The sequence below is a fragment of the Gymnoscopelus microlampas genome, assembly GCF_963454915.1.
Source record: "Gymnoscopelus microlampas genome assembly, chromosome: 12".
NCBI classification, from domain to species: Eukaryota; Metazoa; Chordata; class Actinopteri; order Myctophiformes; family Myctophidae; genus Gymnoscopelus; species Gymnoscopelus microlampas.
The window spans coordinates 47,020,265-47,041,236 of NC_139949.1; the positions used below are offsets into that span (position 1 = coordinate 47,020,265).

The following is a 20,972-nucleotide window of genomic DNA, read 5'->3' on the forward strand; positions in this document are numbered from 1 at the left end:
GTTACATTCACATGACAAAACTGGTGTCCCCCCGGTTGTCAACTTAATTTCTTGTCGTCTCTCCAAAAAAGGCTGTGGCTCTGGCCTCTGGTGTGATGGAGAAGCTGGGTCAAGCTGGCCACTACACCCTGTTCGCTCCCACCAACGAGGCCTTTGAAAAGCTGGAAGCAGGATACCTAGAGCGGATCATGGGAGACCAGGCTGTTATGCAAGGTAAAACCTCACTGAAGATTACATTAAATTAACCCATTAAAGCCAGGAACACATCTGTGTCATTTTAGATTTAAAAAAGTTTTAGGATTTAGAAGACATTTGTAGAATCCCCAGAAGCAAAGATTTGAGTTACAAATGTTTGCTTAAAAATATATATATATTCAAAGATTTGCACACATTTTCAAGATGTATCAAAAAATAGCAGATCTACAAGCTCAGAGCACGACACTCGGTACTGCGCTCTGAGCTTGAAGATCTGCTATTTTTGGAATAGCCAAAGAAATGTAAAACACATATGAATGGGTTAACAATTGTGTGCAGACTGTTTATTCCTTCCTTCCTTGGAGTGTACTTTTATCAAGGGTTCGTGACTGTAACTCCTTGAATTGAGTGTGCTTTCATTTATACTGTGCTGTGGGCAAGAATAAACTATACCACACTGATGACCAGAAACCTTTTAAAGCTAAAACATCACCATCATCTAATGTTATGGCTGTACGCTGGCTGGCCACAGACAATGGCCACAAACAAGAAAAATGTCTGGTTAAGACAAGAGGTTCATTTGAGGTCCAACAGACCCTAATGGGAACATTGCTATGTTTCTATTCATATCCTCTGTAGTTGGTCTGTCCTCATATACCCCATTCTCCGAGTTGGGCCAGTTCCTCTGGGGGTGAAAGACACCCCATATCACCTCAGTCAGTGGCATGTAAGGTCACGGACCAAGAAAGTCTGAGAAACATCCATACACACAACACACTAGTGGTGAAAAGAAACTAACTACATTTAGTCAAGTACTGTACTTATTGTTTTAAGGTACTTTTACTTCACTTGAGTGTGATTTTTCGATATACTTTATAATTGCCCTCCACTATTTCAGAGGCAGATATTATACTTTTTACTCCACTACAAGTATTTGAAAAATTGTATTAGGCCTACTAGTTACTTTCTAGATTTAGATTATTATTTCAAAACATACATTAACCAATGAAGCCCTGTATTATATTTCAACTATTCCAAAATAGCCGATCAATGCAATGTGTTGTGAGCTTGCCATTTTCGGAGGGACTTTTTTCCCTCCTTTTTTTTAATTATTCCTTTTTTTATTTTTAATATGAGTACTTTTACTTTGGAACTGCAAGTACACTTTGAAAAATGTGGAATACTGGCCTTTTACTTGTAACGGAGTATTGTGGTACTTTTTCTTTTCACCACGGCACACAACACACACACTCATACATCACTTACACTCCCCCAAGTCACAGACCAAACCGGGAGACATTTGTCAGCAGCTTATCTTGCTTATCTACTGAGCTGCTTTCTGGGCTTAGCAGCAGGACTCTTGCTGTTATATCATGATGATGGGGTGGGTTTTGCGGTGTGCTGAGCATGTGGTTAAAAACCCGGCAGCCCACAGTACGACCTCAGATACTGTAGATTCTCAGACAGTTGGCAGACAGGTTAACAAGCCAAGCCGCGTCAGAACCGCATCCAAAGTCAAGATGGTGTGCGGCCCCCGTTGGCAGGAACAGGATGGGTTTGAGCCATCATCGCTGTGTGGGTGAAATTGAAAAGAAAACCTTGTATGTCCACAACTGTTACATTTCAGAACATTTTAAAATTAAGCTGTGCTCCAATAGCCTGACACTCAGCCTGAATTTTCATTTCGTTTCACTCCATTATTCAGTCTGAAAGCCCTTTCAGTGCAGCCGTTTTCTGAGATGGGGGCGTGGCTAAAGTGGGACTCTTTAGTGATTGATTCATACTGGATTATCCCAATCCCGATTGGGCCGGGCCGCCGGTTAGATTTTCAACCGAGAAAACTCTGCCTTTTACAGCGTCACCAGACCCTGAATGCGAGGCTAGCGATTTCAGGGGCTGGAGCCAGGCTAGTGCTCCAATAGATCCGATGTAATTATTATTTAGTTGTAAACCCATCTTAATGCTTTTAATTAAATATTTATAAAAAACACACATTACCACGTTCTCTGAAAATAAAATTAAAGAAATTGCCGATCTACAAGCTCGTGGATCGGCTGTTTTTGCTGCTTTTGGGTGACCCTGCAGTATGACGTAGTATAGGGCATTACTTTATGGAAAAGTTGAAAATATGGAGATACGAGGTTTCTGCCTGACAGCAACACCATACAGTAAGCGACCGGTCTGAAAATCCCCAAACGCTAACAATAATCGCTCTGATTTCCTCTGAGGTTTTGAGGGTTTATTGGAAGGGGTCGAGGGTCGTAATTAAACGTGTATGGAACTGTTTCTACGGGCCAGCTCTCCTCGCTCACTTTTGACAGTTGGACTGAGTTAGAGGTGTAATCCCATATCTAAATGTTGACAGAACTGCCTAAATATTTCCTCCATGACAGAAGAGCGCCCTTATTGTGTGCGCGCGCGCGCCCGCGTGTGTGTGTGTGTGTGTGCGCGTGCGTGTGTGTGCGCGTGTGTCCGTGTGTTATGTCTAATTGCACGCGTACAAATTCTGTCCAAGTTCCGTAATGATTACTTACTGTAAACGTTGAGGTTATGTAAGCAAAGCCGAAATAGATTAACGGACATCGATTTTAATCAAAAGGGCAATGGTTTGTGAAAGTGCAGTCTTTGAAAGAGCAGAACCTCATTATTTAGTTTTCTCTTTTAATTATCTCTCTCTCTCTCTCTCTCTGTCTCTCTCTCTCTGTCTCCCTCGTTCTCTTTGTCTCCCTTTCTCTGTCTCTGTCTCTGTCTCTTTTCTTCCTTCTCTCTCTCTCGCTCGCTCTCTCTCTCTCTCTCTCTCTCTCTCTCTCTCTCTCAGCGCTGGTGAACTACCATCGTCTGAACAGTGTCCAGTGCTCGGAGGCCATCATGGCGGGCACGGTGTACGAGACGGCGGAGGGCAGCACCATAGAGATCGGCTGTGACGGCGACAGCCTGACGGTCAACGGCATCAAGATGGTGCTGAAGAAGGACATCGTCACCACCAACGGTGTCATCCACCTCATCGACCAGGTGCTCGTCCCCAACTCGGGTAAGAAGCACCTTCGTGGGGATCTGAAGATTTATAACCTCTTGATCCCCAGCATCTATATTCTGGGGGGAACATTACCAGTGGTGGAAAAAATAAATCTTTTGAAAATAGCAGATCTACTATTCTACTAGATCTACTACTGTAGATCTACTAGATCGGCTATTTTCAAATAGCCAAAGTTTAAATATGGCTGAATTAGCCTGGTAAACCCCTCCCTCCGGATATCTCATTTCCATTTGATATCAGGAGTGATTCTGGCCTACAGGCCTGTCTGGGCGTTTTTGCAGAGTTCATAACATGAACTCTCCAATCAGCGTCCTCGCTCATTGTTCTGTGATTGACAGCGGAGGTAGGCCAATCAGGTGGAACCCGAGTGAACCCGAATGGAGCCGACAAAAATGGAACGGGCCGCCATTGAAATTCTGTCCGCTGTTTTTGGTTTTGGTTTTAAAACTTGAAAACGCTCTCAAACTTCTTTTTTTAGGCACGGAATTTACTTTTAAGATATAGTTCGGATAGAATTTAGTTGTTTAACTTCATATATGTGGTCAATTAATCATGACAGAGCCTTTTTCTTTAATTTTATTCAGAGAACCGGCAGGGGCGGGCAGTGACACGCATGTATCCGAATAAAGCAACCTATTTTCGGCATGGCCCTTTCAAAAGTCCTGACATGTATTGGATGATTGAATAAGTGAAACTTCCCATTCCAGTTACTTTAATCTTTAATTGGATAAGCTCTGTGATCATCACCATCTCTCTCTCTCTCTCTCTCTCTCTCTCTCTCTCTCTCTCTCTCTCCCTCCATTCAGCCAAGGAGGTGATGGAGTTGGTAGGGGAGGGTCAGAGCACGTTCAGTGACATGGTGGCAGAACTGGGCCTGTCAGCGGCCATGAGTCCAGGGACAGAGTACACTCTGCTGGCTCCCCTCAACCCTGCCTTCACCGGTGAGTTTAACAACAGGCTTTTTCACCAGTGGTGGGAAAATGTACTCACGTGTTTTACTGAAGTAAAAGTATCAATACTGAAATGCTTTTACAAGTACAAGTTCTGGAATTCAAAATTGACTTGAATAAAAGTACAAAAGTATTTGTATCAAAATGTACTTAAATTACCAAAAGTAAAAGTACTCATTGTGCAGAATGTCCCATTTCACACGTTCAAAATGTATACAAAAATATTTTGAAAATAGCAGATCTACAAGCTCACAATGCGTCGCATCGAGTTGTGATTTAAAACAAATTAATTGTATTGTAGATCAATTGCATTAATTGCATTGCATTGTATTGTAAATTAATTGCATTGTAGATTTAAAACAAATTTTGTTTTAAATCTGCGTTTTCTCTGTGCGTGTGTGCGTGTGTGCGTGTGTGCGTGTGTGCGTGTGTGCGTGTGTGTGTGTGTGTGTGTGTGTGTGTGTGTGTGCATCAGACAAGGTGATGTCGATAGACCAGAGCGACCTGAAGGTGATCCTGGAGAATCACATCCTGAAGCTCAAGGTCACGCTGAGTGAACTGTACAACGGACAGCTGCTAGAGACACTGGCAGGAAAACTGCTACGAGTCTTCATCTACCGCACCGTGAGTCACTGTGAACTATATGTACTCTGAGTCACTGTAAATCATGTACTTTGAGTCACTGTAAATTATGTCACTGTGAGTCACTGTAAATTATGTCACTGTAAACTATATGTACACTGAGTCACTGTAAATGATGTACTCTGAGTCACTGTAAATCTATATGCATAGTCATTGTAAACTATGTACTCTGAGTCAGTGTAAATCACGTACACTGAGTCAGTGTAAATCATGAACATTGAGGCACTATGTCACTGTAAATCATGTTAATTGAGGATGTGTGTGTTAAGCATTAATCCTGCCTTTAATGCGTTCTGTGTATGGGTGATCACACTGTATGCAAGTGTGTGCACGTCCGTTTAATTAAGTGTGTGTGTGTGTGTGTGTGTGTGTGTGTTTGTGTGTGTGTGTGTGTGTGTGTGTGTGTGTGTGTGTGTGTGTGTGTGTGTGTGTGTGTGTGTGTGTGTGTGTGTGTGTGTGTGTGTGCGCGTGTGTGAGTGCATGCATTGGTGTGCGTGTGTGCATGCGTGCGTGTGTGTGGTCTATGTGTTTGTGTGACGTCTATGTATATTTCAATGTCACAGACAATTATTGTCTTGTAGCGACAAATGACAGAGAGCGGGGAGGACAATTGAGAGAGTGAGGCTGGGGGGGGGGGAACACTGTGAATCTGAAATCCATTAGGAGGCTTGTGCCAAACTGTTAACACAATCCATGTCTTTGAGCTGTAAACAAATACAATAAAACAGCTAATTAGCACGGCTCTTGGCACAACGCGGCGTGTTCCTTACAGTATCTGATGGTTAACATGGCTCTCATTTTACCCACGTAGACACCTCTGATTGTTTTGTCTCACTGACCCCGAACCCTCCTGGAAGCATTGTGTGAACGTGCTGCACGCTTCACTTGCTGTAGATGTTTACCAGACCTGTGTCTCTCTCTCTCTGTTCTCCTGCAGGCCGTGTGCATAGAGAACTCCTGCATGGTGCGTGGCAGCAAGGAGGGCAGCAACGGAGCGCTCCACGTCATGAACTCCCTCATCCAGCCGGCGCAGACCTCCATGTACCAGATCCTGTTGGCCGACGGACGCTTCAAGTAAGAATCATTGACATATTATTACTACTTTTATTTTATTTAACTTTTACAGTATATACGGTACTAATTATTCGTATACAGTGGTGGAAAAAGTACTCAAATGTTTTACTTAAAGGACGACTTCACCCATTTTCAACCTGTCTTCATATAATTGGTCCTCACTAATGCTCATTATAAGATGGCACCATTTTTGTCTACTCGGTCTGTGTCTCAGAGGAGGGCTGTGGACAGTTCAGGACTCGCCTACCAGTGACATCATCGATGGGGAATCCAAGCTAATAGAAACTACAGGCTTTCTATTCCTGGAAAGTTAGAATGCTATAATGGAAGCCATTGTTCTCGCGTTAATACAAATTAAAATCTAAAAATCTAAATATTGATGAAAAAAAAAAACTTCCTCACGATGATGTCACTGGTAGACGGGTTTCTGTGTCCACAGCCCTCCTATGAGACACAGACTGAGCAGAATTTTGTTTTTATCAGGAGAATTAGTGAGGATCTATTATATGAAGATTATGTTGAAAATGGGTGAAGTCGTCCTTTAAGTACAGTACTTAAGTACATGTACTTAGTTACTTTACACCACTGATCATTAGTATACAATGAGGCATTACAGTATGAGTACATTGTCTCTCTCCACAGGATCTTCCTGTCCTTGATGGAGAGCGCGGGCCTGATGGACCTGCTGAAGCAGGAGGGCTCCTACACCGTCTTTGCCCCGACGGACGATGCGTGGAACGGCCTTACCGAACAGGACTTCAATCTGCTTAGAAGTCAGTAGGAATTAGTATTGTTTATTCATTCATTCATTCAAATGTTTCCTAAAGATGCAATTACCCTCTCTGTCAGGAGATGATATAGAACTTATATTTTTCTATCGATTAGTCACCCCATGGCAATCTGGGAACCCAGATCTAACTGAAAATGAAAAACAGCGACCTCTGCTGTTTGTTCTATCTCAGTTAACTCTGGGCGGAAGAAAACGCAGCACACGTGCGCAAGGAAACCGGGTTTTGGTCTGCCTTCACCGCTCCACTTCCGGGTGGTGCGACTATGTTTTCATTCCCACTAACAATATTTCTACACGGAACACTAACACCTCTTCTCCCAGAGAACATGGATCGTTTTGGTTATAAGCCCACTTGTTTCTATGATGAAAGAGCAAGTTAAAATGTGAATATCTTTCCGTGGTTTTGTCTGCTCCGTGGACGCTATTGTTAAATTAGTTTCGGTTAGTTTCGAGGGGGGAAGGGTCGACGGACACGTGAATCCCGCCCCCACTATTTGATTGGGTAAAGCGAGGCCTGCTTCCTGATCTGATAGCACGCCCACTTGAAACCAATGCGCAACACAGCTACCGACAGATTCAAACGTAGAGCAGAATCTGTTCTTGAGAGATTACCCCATGGAGACTTCATGGATATCTTTTTTTGTTTTTGTCCCGTGACTAATCGATAGAAAAAAGGTTATTTTTTTGGGTGAACTATCTCTTTAAGATAATGATAATATCCCATGCCAGCCTCAGGTCAACTGTGTACTCAATGCCAGATGAAAGAAAATCGAAAACAAGCTGAGCCGGTAATAGTGGATACAAAAAAAAAAAAAGTTGTTTCTCTAAACTGTTTCTCTGACGGTTTATGTTTTTTCCCAAAGCAACGCTGACACACAGGAAGATTCACCATGGTTGTTATGTCCAGGGGCAGCTACGTTATTGTTGTTACAGCCTGAAACTGTTTATTCTAAAGTTGCTTTGGATAAAAAAAAAGTGAACCCCACTCACCCCATGAGGGAATGGCAAGGACAAGGACATAAAAACGTGTGTGTGTGTGTGTGTGTGTGTGTGTGTGTGTGTGTGTGTGTGTGTGTGTGTGTGTGTGTGCGTGTGCGTGTGCGTGCGCGTGTGCGTATGTGTGTGTGTGTGTGTAAACATTTTTCTTGACGTAATCAACAGGTGACATCAACGCCCTGCGGACCATCCTACTGTACCACATCAGCAACGGGGTCTTCATCAACGGGGGTCTGGAGGGAGGGGTCACCAACCTGCTCAGGACCCTGCAAGGAAACAACCTGCAAGTTTTGTCTGTAAGTACCCTTGCTTAAGTTGAACGTGTGTGCGTGTGCGTGTGTGCAGGGCCGCATTAACCGCGGAACTTAGTGGAACTGGTGTTCCACGGCCCGCAGCCTGCAGGGCCCTGTGAGAATTGTGTATTTAATTTTTGTGTATTTAAAGAAAAAATGTTGCTGCGCGCGTGCATGTGCGTGAAATTACGCGACTGGGGGGGCCTTTGATTTTGTGGTGTTCCACGGCCCTGAGGGGTCTTAATGCGGCCCTGCGTGTGTGTGTGTGTGTGTGGGTGTGGGTGTGGGTGTGGGTGTGGTTGTGGGTGTGTGTGTGTGTGTGTGTGTGTGTGTGTGTGTGTGTGTGTGTGTGTGTGTGTGTGTGTGTGTGTGTGTGTGTGTGTGTGTGTGTGTGTGTGTGTGTGTGTGTGTGTGTGTGTGCGTGCGTGCGTGCGTGCGTGCGTGTGTGTGTGTGTGTTTCCTGCTTGTGTTTGTCTCAGTGTCCCCCAGGACAGCGAAGTATCTCCAGTATGATCATCTGTGGTAGTGAGCTCTGAGCTGATACAGGAAACACTTGTCTGAATTGCTTCTTCTTATCCAGTAAACATCATTAACATGGGCTGGACACTTCCTCCTCTTTGCACTTTGCTTTCGTGTTACAGTTACTCACTTATTGGTGAAGATATTACAGAAGCACATCTCTGGAACATGTCATCTTCCTCAACTTAGTTCTCGCTGGTTCTCATGTTTCATAGTTAATTTAGACTGAGGATTTTGCAGTGTAGATTGGGATCCATGGGGGTCCATGGCGTAATACATAATAATAATACTGTATATAGCGACCACTTGGGAATCAGAAGTTCCTGGTTCAATCCCTGACCGAACCCCGAACTACTCCTGATGAGCGGGTTGGCGTGGTGTTCTGCACAAATGTGTGGGTGAATGTAAAGTACACGTTGGATAGAGGCGACATATACTGCTTTTTAGTTTTTTATTATAAAATCCAGCGTAGCGATAGTTCATGTAGGTACGGAAGGCAGGATGTTTTTATGCTACATTCACTCTCCCCGGACCCCTCCCCCATTAATTTGCTAACAAGCTAATTCATTCATACCCCCACAACAAGTCAGCACGTTCAACCTCACGTCATTCTCATTCGCTACAAGCCAACTCACTCACGCCCTCATTCCCACAGTGCCTCTCTGGTGGTTCATTTTAGCAGCCTCTGTTCTCTGTTCATTCTACGTGTTTAGCTGTTTCAGCTGGTTGTACAGCTGTTGGTTTTCAAATCCCCTCCACCTCCCCGGCCTCCTCCTCCCTGTAGCATTTAGTTCATATTGTTAATAGGTTGATTCTGTGGTTTGTACTGTGGTTCTTTGGATTGTACTATGATATGTGGTAGTTTAATTATGCATTGAAGGTTCAATGTTATGTTTATGTAAAACTGTATTTATGCTCTGCTCTGGGGGGTTTGTGATTTCAGATCTGTAGTCCTGCTTGCGCAGGTAATCTGTAATATCACATGAGCAGAGTCACACCGCCAAATCTGAATGCAATATCCTTGCAGTAAATAGTTAATATTGCAGTAAATGGTTGTATATGCAATACATGGTAAATGGTTAATAAATGGTATTGGTTATTCCTGAGCTGAAGTGAACTGGTGGTCCTTAAAATTAAAAAGGAGAATCACTGGCTTAGTGGACCAGTACCTTCACTTCTGTTCTTGCCTCATCACTCCCCTCTTCTTCATATAGACAGTAGCATTACCAACAGCCCCCACCTCCCCCTCCCCACTGCTGCTTCTACCATTACGTACAGTACAGTATAGCTAATCTGTATGACCAAAGCTGAGGCATGTCTGAGGCAAAGCCAAAAATAATAATGAACACCCACTTCCTGACCTCTCTGTCAATGCCATCAACCTCCAACTCCCCCAGCCCCCACTAAACCCCAACGCTCTCGTTGCTCCACCTTTGTCGGTGTAGGTACTGGTAATATATGTTCCTGTACATTTCCTGTCCCAATTCTGGGGGGATTATTCCCCCCCCCCCTCCCACCCTTTACCTCAACCCCCCTCTCCACTCCCACACCAGGTCTGCAGACACTCAGTGATTCATTTCAGGCCTTCAGGCCCTCGGGCCTGGTGGTGCATGGACACAGGAAGACGCTGTCTGGAGATTGAACCCGTTGATACGGACGGGAAGCAAGCCGGGGCGGGGGGGGGGGGGGGGGTGGGGGGGAGATTAATGATGAGACACTTACATGGAAATAATGTGGTTAGCTTGTTAACCACTGGACGTGTGTGTGCGTGTGTGCGTGCGTGCGTGCGTGCGTGTGTGCGTGCGTGCGTGCGTGCGTGCGTGCGTGCGTAGGTGCGTGCGTGCGTAGGTGCGTGCGCGTGTGTGTGCAATGTGACTCAAATTAATGAATGAGAAAAGCTTTAATTGGGTGTTTGTATTTTTGGATACTTACTATGATCACTTTCACTCCACTACATTTCAAAGAGAATTATGTAGTTTTGACTCTACATTAGGAAGGGGAAAAAGTACATTATGAATTAACCACTTAAGCCCTATGTCAAATATAAACATAGCAGATATACAAGCTAACAACACGTTGCATGGAGATTTAGACAGCAGTATCGCCATTGTGTTTTATTATTGATATTTTTTGAAAAATACTGGAAAATCTTTGACTATTTGGGGGGAAAATGTAAAAAATGCAATACAGCAATGCATTGATTTTACAAATAAAATGTAATTTGTAATTTGTACTTAATACAATATTTATATTTTTTTTTTTAAGTACTGGGGTTTTGTCCAGCAATGTGGCTCAAATTAATGAATGAGAAAAAGGGGTTTTGGAACGAGCGAGGAGGGAAATCTATACACCCCTCCCCTCGCCGGGCCTGTCCACCTCCACCGACCTTCCATTAGGAGACGTTTAAATTACAGGAAATTAAGCGCCACTGATGGAAAATCCACATGTCACCCCCCACGTCCCGTCCCGTCCCCCCCCCACCCCGACAATGGAACCCAGCATCTGGAATTCTGTTTTTAATATATTCTCACCTCAGACCCTGTTGTGTCCGAAGCGCTGAGACAAGAACTGAGTTTTTCAGATGTTCCAGCATCAGAGAGTCATTATGACCATGATTACAGTCACTGTCGTGGTGGGCGGCCATTATAATTTAAGTGCCGCTATCATCGCTAATAGCTGCTGGGCCTGACACCACCTCAGGCTAGAGATATGTCAGCTTATGTAATATGGATTTATGCCTAAACGTGTCATTATCTGGTGTTTTAGTCTGCTATAGAGACTCATGCGGGGGTCCTTGTGCCATGTGTGCCAGTATGTATATTAAAACTATGAGTAGTGAATATGTCTTTGCATTAGAGATTTATTGAACTTGGCAGTTCAAGACCGGCAGTAATGACAGAAGAGAGGAGGGCTTTGGCTTGACAGTAGTAGTGAAAGGTGCCCTTTGGAAAACGGGGCACCGGCCAACCCCACACAACACGTTATTGGTGCAATGCATGAGCCAGTTCTAATAAAAATCTTGTTAGAAGAGACAGTGTCTTGGCGTTATTACTGTATAGTCCCTTACCTAACCTCTGAGGATTGGACAGGTGTGCACTCCATCTGTCTGTCTGTCTGTCTGTCCTTCCTTCCATCTGTCCCTCCGTCCAACTGAGATCTTGCCTGGAGCTATCTCCTCTATAACGGCTTTTCCCAACTTTTTCCTCGATCAGGGCCCACCCATTTGACCACTTAGTGACAGCAGCAAGTAAGACACCTAACCACTTAAGCCCTGGCCTCGTTCCCAGCCTTACTCATCTGCGAAGAGAAAAGCCTGCTGTTCACGACCTAAAGCAGAGAGTGTCTATTATAGGGGGCGGTTTCGCCCGGAAACTACCTTTTTCGACCAATCACAACACTTGTTTCATTGACGGAGAATGTAAACAGATTTGTAAAGTGTCAACGTCATTTCCTTTGGGCGGTACTTCCGTTTAGACACTCAACCGGCTAGGTCTTGCCCAGCGTGCTTAAGCCCTATATACTTATGCGGAAATATAGCTGATATACAAGCTCATAATGTGCTGCAGAAAATCTTCTATTTTCGCTATTATTTTATTCATTTATTTGCTTATTTAGATTGTTCGCCAACCAGGTTGAAAGTGGTTCTCCCCTTACTGGTCACTCATGCACCCAGCTGAGCAGCACACTGCTGGGTCACATGGAGGAAAGTCATTTCCCCCAGGGATCGCAAAAAGCAGAATTCTCTCTTTCTTTTTCTTTCTTTCTGTTAATGGGAGGCAGTGTGTCACCAAATACTATACTGTGGCCGCCTGGGACTCTAAACTACACTGGGGCTCTAACACATCATCAATCATTAAGCTTACTCTGGTCTGTTACGGCAGTGGCTCCCGGGACCCAAACAGTGAAAATACTATACAGCTGATCTACTAAGTCTCACTGTTTGGGAACCACTGTGTTACGGGACAGTGGACTGAACGTAACTCATTTGAATTGACTGGTCAGTCAAAGGGATTGTGCTTGCGTATTTGTTGTAGGTAAAATGGATTGTGTTTGTGTATCTGTGTTTGTATATTGTCCTCAGGTAAATTGATTGGTTTGTTCTCGGGTAAATTGATTGGATTGTTCTCAGGTAAATTGATTGGTTTGTTCTCAGGTAAATTGATTGGTTTGTTCTCAGGTGAATTGATTGGTTTGTTCTCAGGTAAATTGATTGGTCAGTCAAAAGGGATTGTTTGTGTGTGTTTGTTCTCAGGTGAATAAGAGCATCCATGTGAACAGCGTGGACGTGCCTGACAACGACCTGATGGCGACCAACGGTGTGGTCCATGTGGTGAAGAACATCCTGTATCCTGGTGGTACGTTAACCATGTCATTCATTCTCTGAAGGCCCCTGTTTTTCAAAACAAAACTGTGTACATGTGTCGTGTCTTTAAAGTCGCAAGGTATACTGTAGACCTACATAATTCACCCCTTTGAAAATCCCTTCTCTGTTTATTCTATTGAAAATTACTCTAATACAAGCCATTCAGATGTACACATTCATTTGGGTTTTACAGTGAGTTTTAGCTACCTTTAACATTTTTCAGGTACATTTTGTTATGCTTACTGAATATGGCCAAAACTTGAACAAAAATGTTATCTAAAAGATCAAGCAATCTTGGGAAAATGGCCAAGGTTTGAGTAAACTATGTAGCTGATGTTGGACAATGGATAACTACATGTAACACTGCGATGGTCCTTTAATAGAGGAGTTTTGTGACATTTAATACACGTTGAGCTCTGACTTCATGGCCAGTGCAAATTCCAGGACCCAGATAAGAGCCACTGGTGTAGGATGTAGCCTACAGTACGGTGCACTAACGTTATGTTGATAATGTCTTTATAATGCAGATCTTCCTGTGGGCCGCCAGGACTTCCTGGTTCTACTGAAGAAGCTTATCAAATACATCCAAATCAAGGTAGAGGAACGCAAAGACATTGCATGTGTGTGGCTGTGTGGAGGAATCCCCAAAACAATCATCTGTTATTTTTTTATTTTCATTGCATCTGTTTGTTTCACCCTCATCACCCTCCCATCCCTGTTACACCTGCTTTTGTTTCCTTTAGTTTGTGTCTGGCTTTTCGTGGGTCGAGATCCCACTCACCTTCATAAGTAAGTTTCCACTGTCTTCACATCAGCTTTCTTTCTTTTTTTAAAACAGTTTCAGCAAAATCCTGACTGAAGCCATTTGTTTTGTGTTACAGGGAGAACTATAACCACCACCCATATCGTGGAAACAGGTGAGACCTAACAGTGTGTTTACTGTGTGAGTGAAAATAGAAAACATGTTGCAAAAGCAGATTACCCTTAAGATACATTAGCATTTCTATACCCATCAACAAAAAAAGACATACAGCACTGCATGTGCTTGTAGTTCTCTGTCGGGAGAGGGAGAACAACAAGGCAATTCACTGTGCTTCACATCAAATATTAAGCAAAAGAAACACATTAAAACGGAACATAAGAATTCAGTAAAGGTTAAGAAAGGGTTCATGTGGTTAATAACACAGTAGGACTCCCTTTATGCAACCTGAGACCCCGATATCTCGTGAAGCCATCGTCCATTAGGTAGCATCACGCTCTCTCGGCACTGCTCCAGTTCACTTAGATCCTCCGGCTTCTTTTAATCAGGTCCTCTGGGGTGATGAGGTAATTGGGCTGTCACAGCACGGTTCGGGAGACCACAGAGGACTCTCAGAGAGAGGCTATTAGTTGGCTTTTGGTCCGGTCCAGACTCGGCCCGATTCCAGACAGATGGGAGCGTGTGCCTTGATGTATTCGGTTACATAGGGGAAGATGAAGTCTAATATTGTTCGGAGGTGATAGGGGGATATTACAAGGTTGAGAGAGGACCTGTCTGCCTCTCGTTATGGCAGCAAAAACAACCGTTGTACTGTACTGTACTGTAGTTGATTGTGTGTACAATCTCTTCTTACTGAACAATCTTGTGTTCTTTGTATCACATTCAGAACACGTTATATTAAGGTCAGATTGCGCAGAACACAGTCATGAGTAACATTTAACCACTTAAACTCTATACTGATTGACTGGGGTCCCTTGCTTCGCGACACGTTGTGAGCTTGTACATCTGCTGTTTCCAAAGGATTTGAAAACCTGTGAAATGGGACCTTATGGATAACGAGTACTTTTACTTTTGGCACCTTAAGTACATTTTGATACCATTACTTATGTACTTTTACTCAAGTGCATTTTGTAGACTTTTACTTGTAACAGAGTATTTCTACATTGCAATATTGGTACTTAAGTAAAACATTTTAGTACTTTTTCCACCACTGCGAACAGATGCGTTTCTTCCTCAGTGTTACTCTAGGACCACACATTCAGGCCAGTAGGCGAACAGAGAGCTGAGTAGGTGAACCAGAGAGTGAACACGAGATAACGGTTAGCGAGAATAGAATACCCAGGCTAACGCAATCGGTCGCGAACGTGACTGACGTGGCAGTACAAACTAACTACCATCTGGACATGGATGGGATGTTTAAACAGTGCGAGGCGATGAGCTGATGAACTGCAGGTGTGTGGGCAGCAGAGGAGAGGAGGGTGACGTGTCCAGGGAAGAGCCAGAGCCTAAAGTGATGCCCACCCCCCACACACACACACACACACACACACATAGTGGAGCGCGACACGTTATGGTTCACAGAAAATGACTAATATGTTTGTTCTGCATAGTTGGTCACACCGGCCAGTCAGTTCTAAGTAAGTCCAACTACTAATTAATTACACATGTAAATGAGTGTGATGGATGGATCTACAAATAAAAGGAGAAGCGGTGTTGATGAGCACGCCACAACCAGACTTCGAACAGATCAGCGAACGGTTATTAATTAGTCAGGAAGACAAGCAGACACAAACATATGCCCGTACATAAACATGCTTGTCTGCATGTAAGGACTCACATAAATAATTTACGTGCCCACACACACAAACGTGTGTCTGACTGCACGCCAGAACGTTTTGTTATCATTCATTACTGCCAATATGTGGCCGTCTGGCAATCATAAGGTCACCAGTGTGAGCCCTTGGCTCACCCAGTTACATGTCGAAGTGTCCATGAGCAAAACACTCAACCCCTAACAGCTCTACCGGATGCACTCATCAGAGCAACCATCAGAGCAACCATCAGCTAGCTGGCTGAAGTTGCTAAAGTAATTTCCCCTTCCCCGCGGAGCATAAAATACGCCCCCTTCGCTTAGGTAGTAGTTCATCAAACGTAATGAAATGGTTCATCAAATGTAAGTGTATAGACATAAATATACTCTGCATGATTAGACAAAAATATTATTTCTATGGTAGGCCTAGTTCAGTTCTATTAGGGGCGGCTTTGGCTCAGGGGTAGAGTGGCCGGTAGAGTGGCCGTACGGTAACGGCGAGGTTCCCAATTCGATCCCGGGCTCCCCCAGAGTTAGTGTCGAAGTGTCCTTGAGCAAGACACTGAACCCCTAATTGCTCCCGATAAACAGGTCGGTGCCTTGCATGGTTTCCTTCGTCATCGATTTATGATACAATCTATGTAAAGTGCTTTGGATAAAAGCGCTATATAAATGCACCATTTACCATTTATTTACCATTTATACTACAAATACTACAACATACAGTACAGGGAAAGACGAGTACACAAGTGAAGAAAGATATAAAGGTTAAATGGCATCATAGCCAAATACCAGGCTAATGGGTAGGGTACTACTACTGCATGTCAAAGGCTGTAGGCCATTTGAACAACCAAGCAACTTATGTGGCAGTGATTACCTAGTGTAAGTAGCCCGCACGACCAGAGAGCTCAGAGAGAAGATCAGAAGATGTGTTTCCACCACACATCTGTCAGCTTTCATCTATTTATAGCCCAATAAATACCGTCACTCAGCAAAGTTCTGCTCAGAAGCAGCGCACATAAAAACGTACAAGAATGCCTTTTGGCCGGAGCGTTTTGGCACGTCACACTCAATAGCAGCGAAAGGAAACAAGAAGATTTGTCGTGTTTTTAGAGGATCATCTGTGAGGCTTTCTCTCGGCAGCAAAAGACAATTTATTGCGTGGCGGTAGACTGTGAAGAATACAAACACAAGTTAAGTGTAACATGTCCCGCCTTTGCCCATCATACAGTATATCACTGTCCATTGAGCTGTCGGGATTCTTGTCGATGCTGGCAAAAATGTCATTCCTTCCTGACAGACAGGATGTGATGATTGGAAAGGAACAGACGAGGCAAAACATTTAAGCTCTGGTCTGCAACTTTGTACAGTGTGCCTCTGTAAGAGACACAGGGCCCTATTTTGCACAGCGTCTTATGGCTTATGACTCATCTAATTAGGCATTTTTTATAGTGAAAATAGCCGATCTACAAGCTCACAATGTGTCGCTGTAGATTTTCACTATTAAATGTCACTAAAATGTTTTTCAAAATAATAAAACATGGTATAAAAAGGCATAAGACGCCGCGCAAAATAGGGCCCCTTTTAGATGTTTACTAATGGGTCTGTCTCTGTTTTTGCATGGGGCTAATCTTGCAAACCCCTTGACCAAAAATATAAGTAAAATAATAATTAAGGAAAATAGAGATGTGGAGGTACTTCTGTGGCATAATACAGTGTGCATAAGACATTTGCAAGATTAGCTCTGTAGCTACAAAGATAGACATACTGACCAACCCTCTAATAGATGGCTAGCCTCCTGCGGAAATAAGGGGTAAAAAGAATTGCTTTCATAGCTCTTGTATCATTGGGTTTTGTTGTAATACAATCAGTGAACAGCCAAGACATACTGTATCTTTATCAGATTATTTGAACATTTGCTTGCATGGTTTGTATAAATGGCCATAGCCCCATAGACGGATTTCCGCGCGACGTCATCACAGAGCAGAATGCGCAATCTGCGCATGCCTGGGGGTCAGTGGGGGAAAGGCGCGTTCGAAAATACAGCCCTGAGCGGCAGTGAGCGCACTGGCCAATACAAACTAATAGGCGAGTGTGCTCCGGTGCGTAATTTCCAAACGCACCCATAGGCTTCCCCCCGCAGCTGCGCGGTCATATTCCTCTCATGTTTACTAACAGGAAACCTCCCTATAGTGTGTTTTAATCTATTCAAGATTAAAGGTTATTACACACCAGGAGTGATGGGAATAAACGATACAGAAGTTATTCGCGATTATTTCACATCAAACTTTTATTTTGGTGATTTCATTTGCGCTTAAATATCAACCTTGTTTCGAATAATGATTATGTCACCATGTTATAATTGTGCTCTGTGTGCATGCGCTCACACAAACAGCAGTTCAACAAATTAATACGAGTGTGTACGGACATTAACAAGTATTTTATACCATTCGTACCATTCCATACCAGACGTTTTATCGTGGTCTTATCTTTTACAGTTCCTGAGATCACCAAGGTGACAAGAGTCATTGGAGGAGGTGAGCCCACCATCACCAAAGTGACAAGAGTCATCGAGGGAGAGCCATCCATAACTAAGGTGACAAGAGTCATCGAGGGAGAACCATCCATAACCAAGGTGACAAGAGTCATCGAGGGAGAGCCATCCATAACAAAGGTGACAAGAGTCATTGAGGGAGAGCCATCCATAACCAAAGTGACAAGAGTTGTTCAGGGAGAGCCTTCCATCACCAAAGTGACAAGAGTCGTTCAGGGAGAGCCTTCCATCACCAAAGTGACAAGGGTCATTGAAACGGAACCCATCATCTCCAAGGTGATACTGGAAGGCCCAGTAGACCCCAGCTTCACCCACACCCAGCTCACCAAGATGATCCAGGGGGGTGACCAGACCTTGACCAAGGTCACCAGGGTCATTGAAGGACATCCAAGCATTACCAAGGTCACAAGAGTTATTGAAGGTAAGTTCTCTATTCATTATGCCGACTCCGTTATTTGCGCCTGCGGAGGTGTGCCCGTGGGGCGTGTTGCTGCGCTTTCCCTAAATTTGCTATCTTGCTCACACACGTTTGGGAAAGCGCATATCCCACCCGCTGTGCCACATTCGTTTGGTAGAGCGCGCCTGCAATGGACTTGTCGGGAGTCGGCCGAGGCGCACAACGGCACAACATTCAAAGGCTCCCTCTCTCCTAATTCTCAACGAATCTAAGTGATTCAAATTTTCCTATAATCAGCAGAAGCGAGAGTGTCAATTGTGTTTATATAAGATGATAGTCTATTCAAAGAAGATAATTTGTTCTGCATGCAATGCAATGCTCTCCAAATTACACACCTCAGTCTTATTCATCCATTACGCAGGAAATAATGAACTGATTACAATAATATAAAATTCTCTCTAATCAGTAACATGTACTGTAGGTGATACTTATGTCTATTAGATATGGTTTTAATGAAAGGCAATCAAAGGCTAGAGCCTATAAAATAAACGTCGGACCTATGGTGTCCAACGTTGTGGCGCCTCAGTGCGGTAGCAGAGTTCATGTCGGAACATGAGCAGTGTTGCCAGAATTTGTGAGAGGAATAAGCAACCAGGTCTATGAAAACAAGCCCAAAAGAAGCGACTATAGGCCACATGAGCACTTCAAACCTATATATGTCGGCTATTAAACAATGTGCATATTTATATATGTTGGTTATTTGAAAATAGCCGATCTACAAGCTCACAACCGCAACCCACAACTACCATTATTTACAAGCAACTTTACAGAAAAAACAAGCCCAATGTGGCTTATAATAAGCAGACCTGGCAACACTGGCAGTGAGGAAGAGAGTGCATGAAGATTGCATTGGGGATAATGGGTTGTGCAGTCTTCTCTTGAAGGCAATGGCATCTGGCACAGTGATTGGTTTTATTATTGTAACGACCAAACCACACCTATGCATAATGTAACAGGTAGTGCCGGTGTTTTGCGGATAAGGCTGGTGTCCCAAAATAGCAACTTTTGCACGGGAACGCCCCTTGCGTCTTCCTAAATCCCCAAATAGTGGATTTAGCTAGTCTGGACTAAAATAGAGCCCCTTACCTTGTTTTAGTACTAAAGTTGTCTCTGTGGTATCTAAGGTTGTGCAAGAGCATCCATGCAATCTGTACACAACTGGAAAGCGATTTGATGACATGTCATCTCTCTCTTCCTGCTACAGCACACAGTGGGGAGTCGGATGCAGAGCTTAAGAAACTTCTGGATCAAGGTAAGCTTCTAAAAAACTTTTTTTTTAACAATACAGTATAGAGTGTCATAATAGCCTACATCCAAGCGCTTCCATGCTTCTTCGAATGGCGCTTAACAAATTCATTACTGTCCATGCTTACCTGGGTTAATGGCGTATCATTATCTTACGTGAAGTCCATTTTTTCCCCATGTTGTCATTAACATGCGCGTAACGTACAAGCTCTACCATGAGGTCTGTCTGCTCAGCTATATATAGCATGGCGTGAACCTCTTCTTAGTAGCCTCATCAGAGCTTCAAGCAGTGATACTTTTGGAAGGCATTTGATTACATTGGTGTACTGCCGCTATTTAATTCCCTCAGAACTTTTTGGGTCTCGTTTCAAAAATCATTCATTCGTGCGCTAAATGATTGATTTGAGTCAAATGTTGAATCGCTTCATTTCATTGGGTATGGAGAGTCTATCCAACACACAACTGTTCCAACGGTTTCATGTACTGTAGGACTGCACTACATTATGACGTGTCAATCCATTGGTATTTTTTGGCACACCATGCCTGCTACAACTCTGTACAGTGTGTTTCTTGGAACCGTTCCATAACTCCACAATGTCTTTCCACTTGCTTTGCACCTCATGGCACGTGACCTAATGCTTGATTCCCGACACGCTTGGGTCACGCTAGAGGTAAGGAAGGTTAAGACGATGCTGGAGAGCGGGGTTCACATTCTGCAGGACGAGGAGATCAAGCAGATCGTAGAGGGAGGTTAGTTGGAGATCAAACGAAAGACGGAACGGCATGAGCACGGATTCTCCACGAGCTGCCTTGACTATTATTATAGGCACTCTCTTACCTCCTTGGACTTAACATCCTATCTATATCTGTTTTGGGTTTCAATTTTATTTTTTATTTTTTGAGGACTAAACATTTAGCCTCAAAAAGGTGGAATCAATATCATTCAGAAACTTTATTTAATATCACAATTGAATTAACTGGGTTCATGAATTAATTATTCAATTAATTGAATTCAAATGAATCAATTTGCATGTCTGTAAAAAAAAAAAGAGAGAAAAAAAAACACCAATTAATTAAATTAAATTCTAATTGAAGAATGATTCATAACAGTTAATGGATGATATTCACCCCACAGTTGTCTGTAGTCCCAATGTAGAGGTAGTGCATGCAATCCATACATTGGATTGAATGACTGACGGCAGATTCACCCAGCCCAGGCAACAACAGTACCTGATTAGGCTCGACGATCCAAAGATATATAAATCAACTTAAAACACAGACTCCATC

At 43.5% G+C, this 20,972-nt stretch overlaps 2 protein-coding genes across 5 annotated transcripts in view; both read left to right on the forward strand.

Annotated features, from left to right (window-relative positions):
• LOC311057769 (nicotinamide N-methyltransferase-like) overlaps positions 1-20,972 on the forward strand; it is a 344,908-nt gene that overhangs the window by 315,972 nt on the left and 7,964 nt on the right. The window lies entirely within an intron of this gene.
• Positions 1-20,972, forward strand: part of LOC311057762 (periostin-like) — a 49,261-nt gene that overhangs the window by 21,964 nt on the left and 6,325 nt on the right. For 2 of the 4 annotated variants that reach the window (XM_084074814.1, XM_084074815.1), the window contains exons 7-20: positions 72-213; positions 3,014-3,226; positions 4,039-4,173; positions 4,658-4,806; positions 5,762-5,898; positions 6,541-6,671; positions 7,850-7,980; positions 12,749-12,851; positions 13,387-13,454; positions 13,603-13,648; positions 13,741-13,776; positions 17,928-18,404; positions 19,645-19,692; positions 20,355-20,435. In XM_084074814.1, the coding sequence (XP_083930940.1) occupies positions 72-213; positions 3,014-3,226; positions 4,039-4,173; positions 4,658-4,806; positions 5,762-5,898; positions 6,541-6,671; positions 7,850-7,980; positions 12,749-12,851; positions 13,387-13,454; positions 13,603-13,648; positions 13,741-13,776; positions 17,928-18,404; positions 19,645-19,692; positions 20,355-20,435 (1,897 nt within the window). The remainder of the gene's footprint in view (positions 1-71; positions 214-3,013; positions 3,227-4,038; positions 4,174-4,657; positions 4,807-5,761; positions 5,899-6,540; positions 6,672-7,849; positions 7,981-12,748; positions 12,852-13,386; positions 13,455-13,602; positions 13,649-13,740; positions 13,777-17,927; positions 18,405-19,644; positions 19,693-20,354; positions 20,436-20,972) is intronic. The other 2 variants (XM_084074816.1, XM_084074817.1) reach the window with 1 other exon arrangement.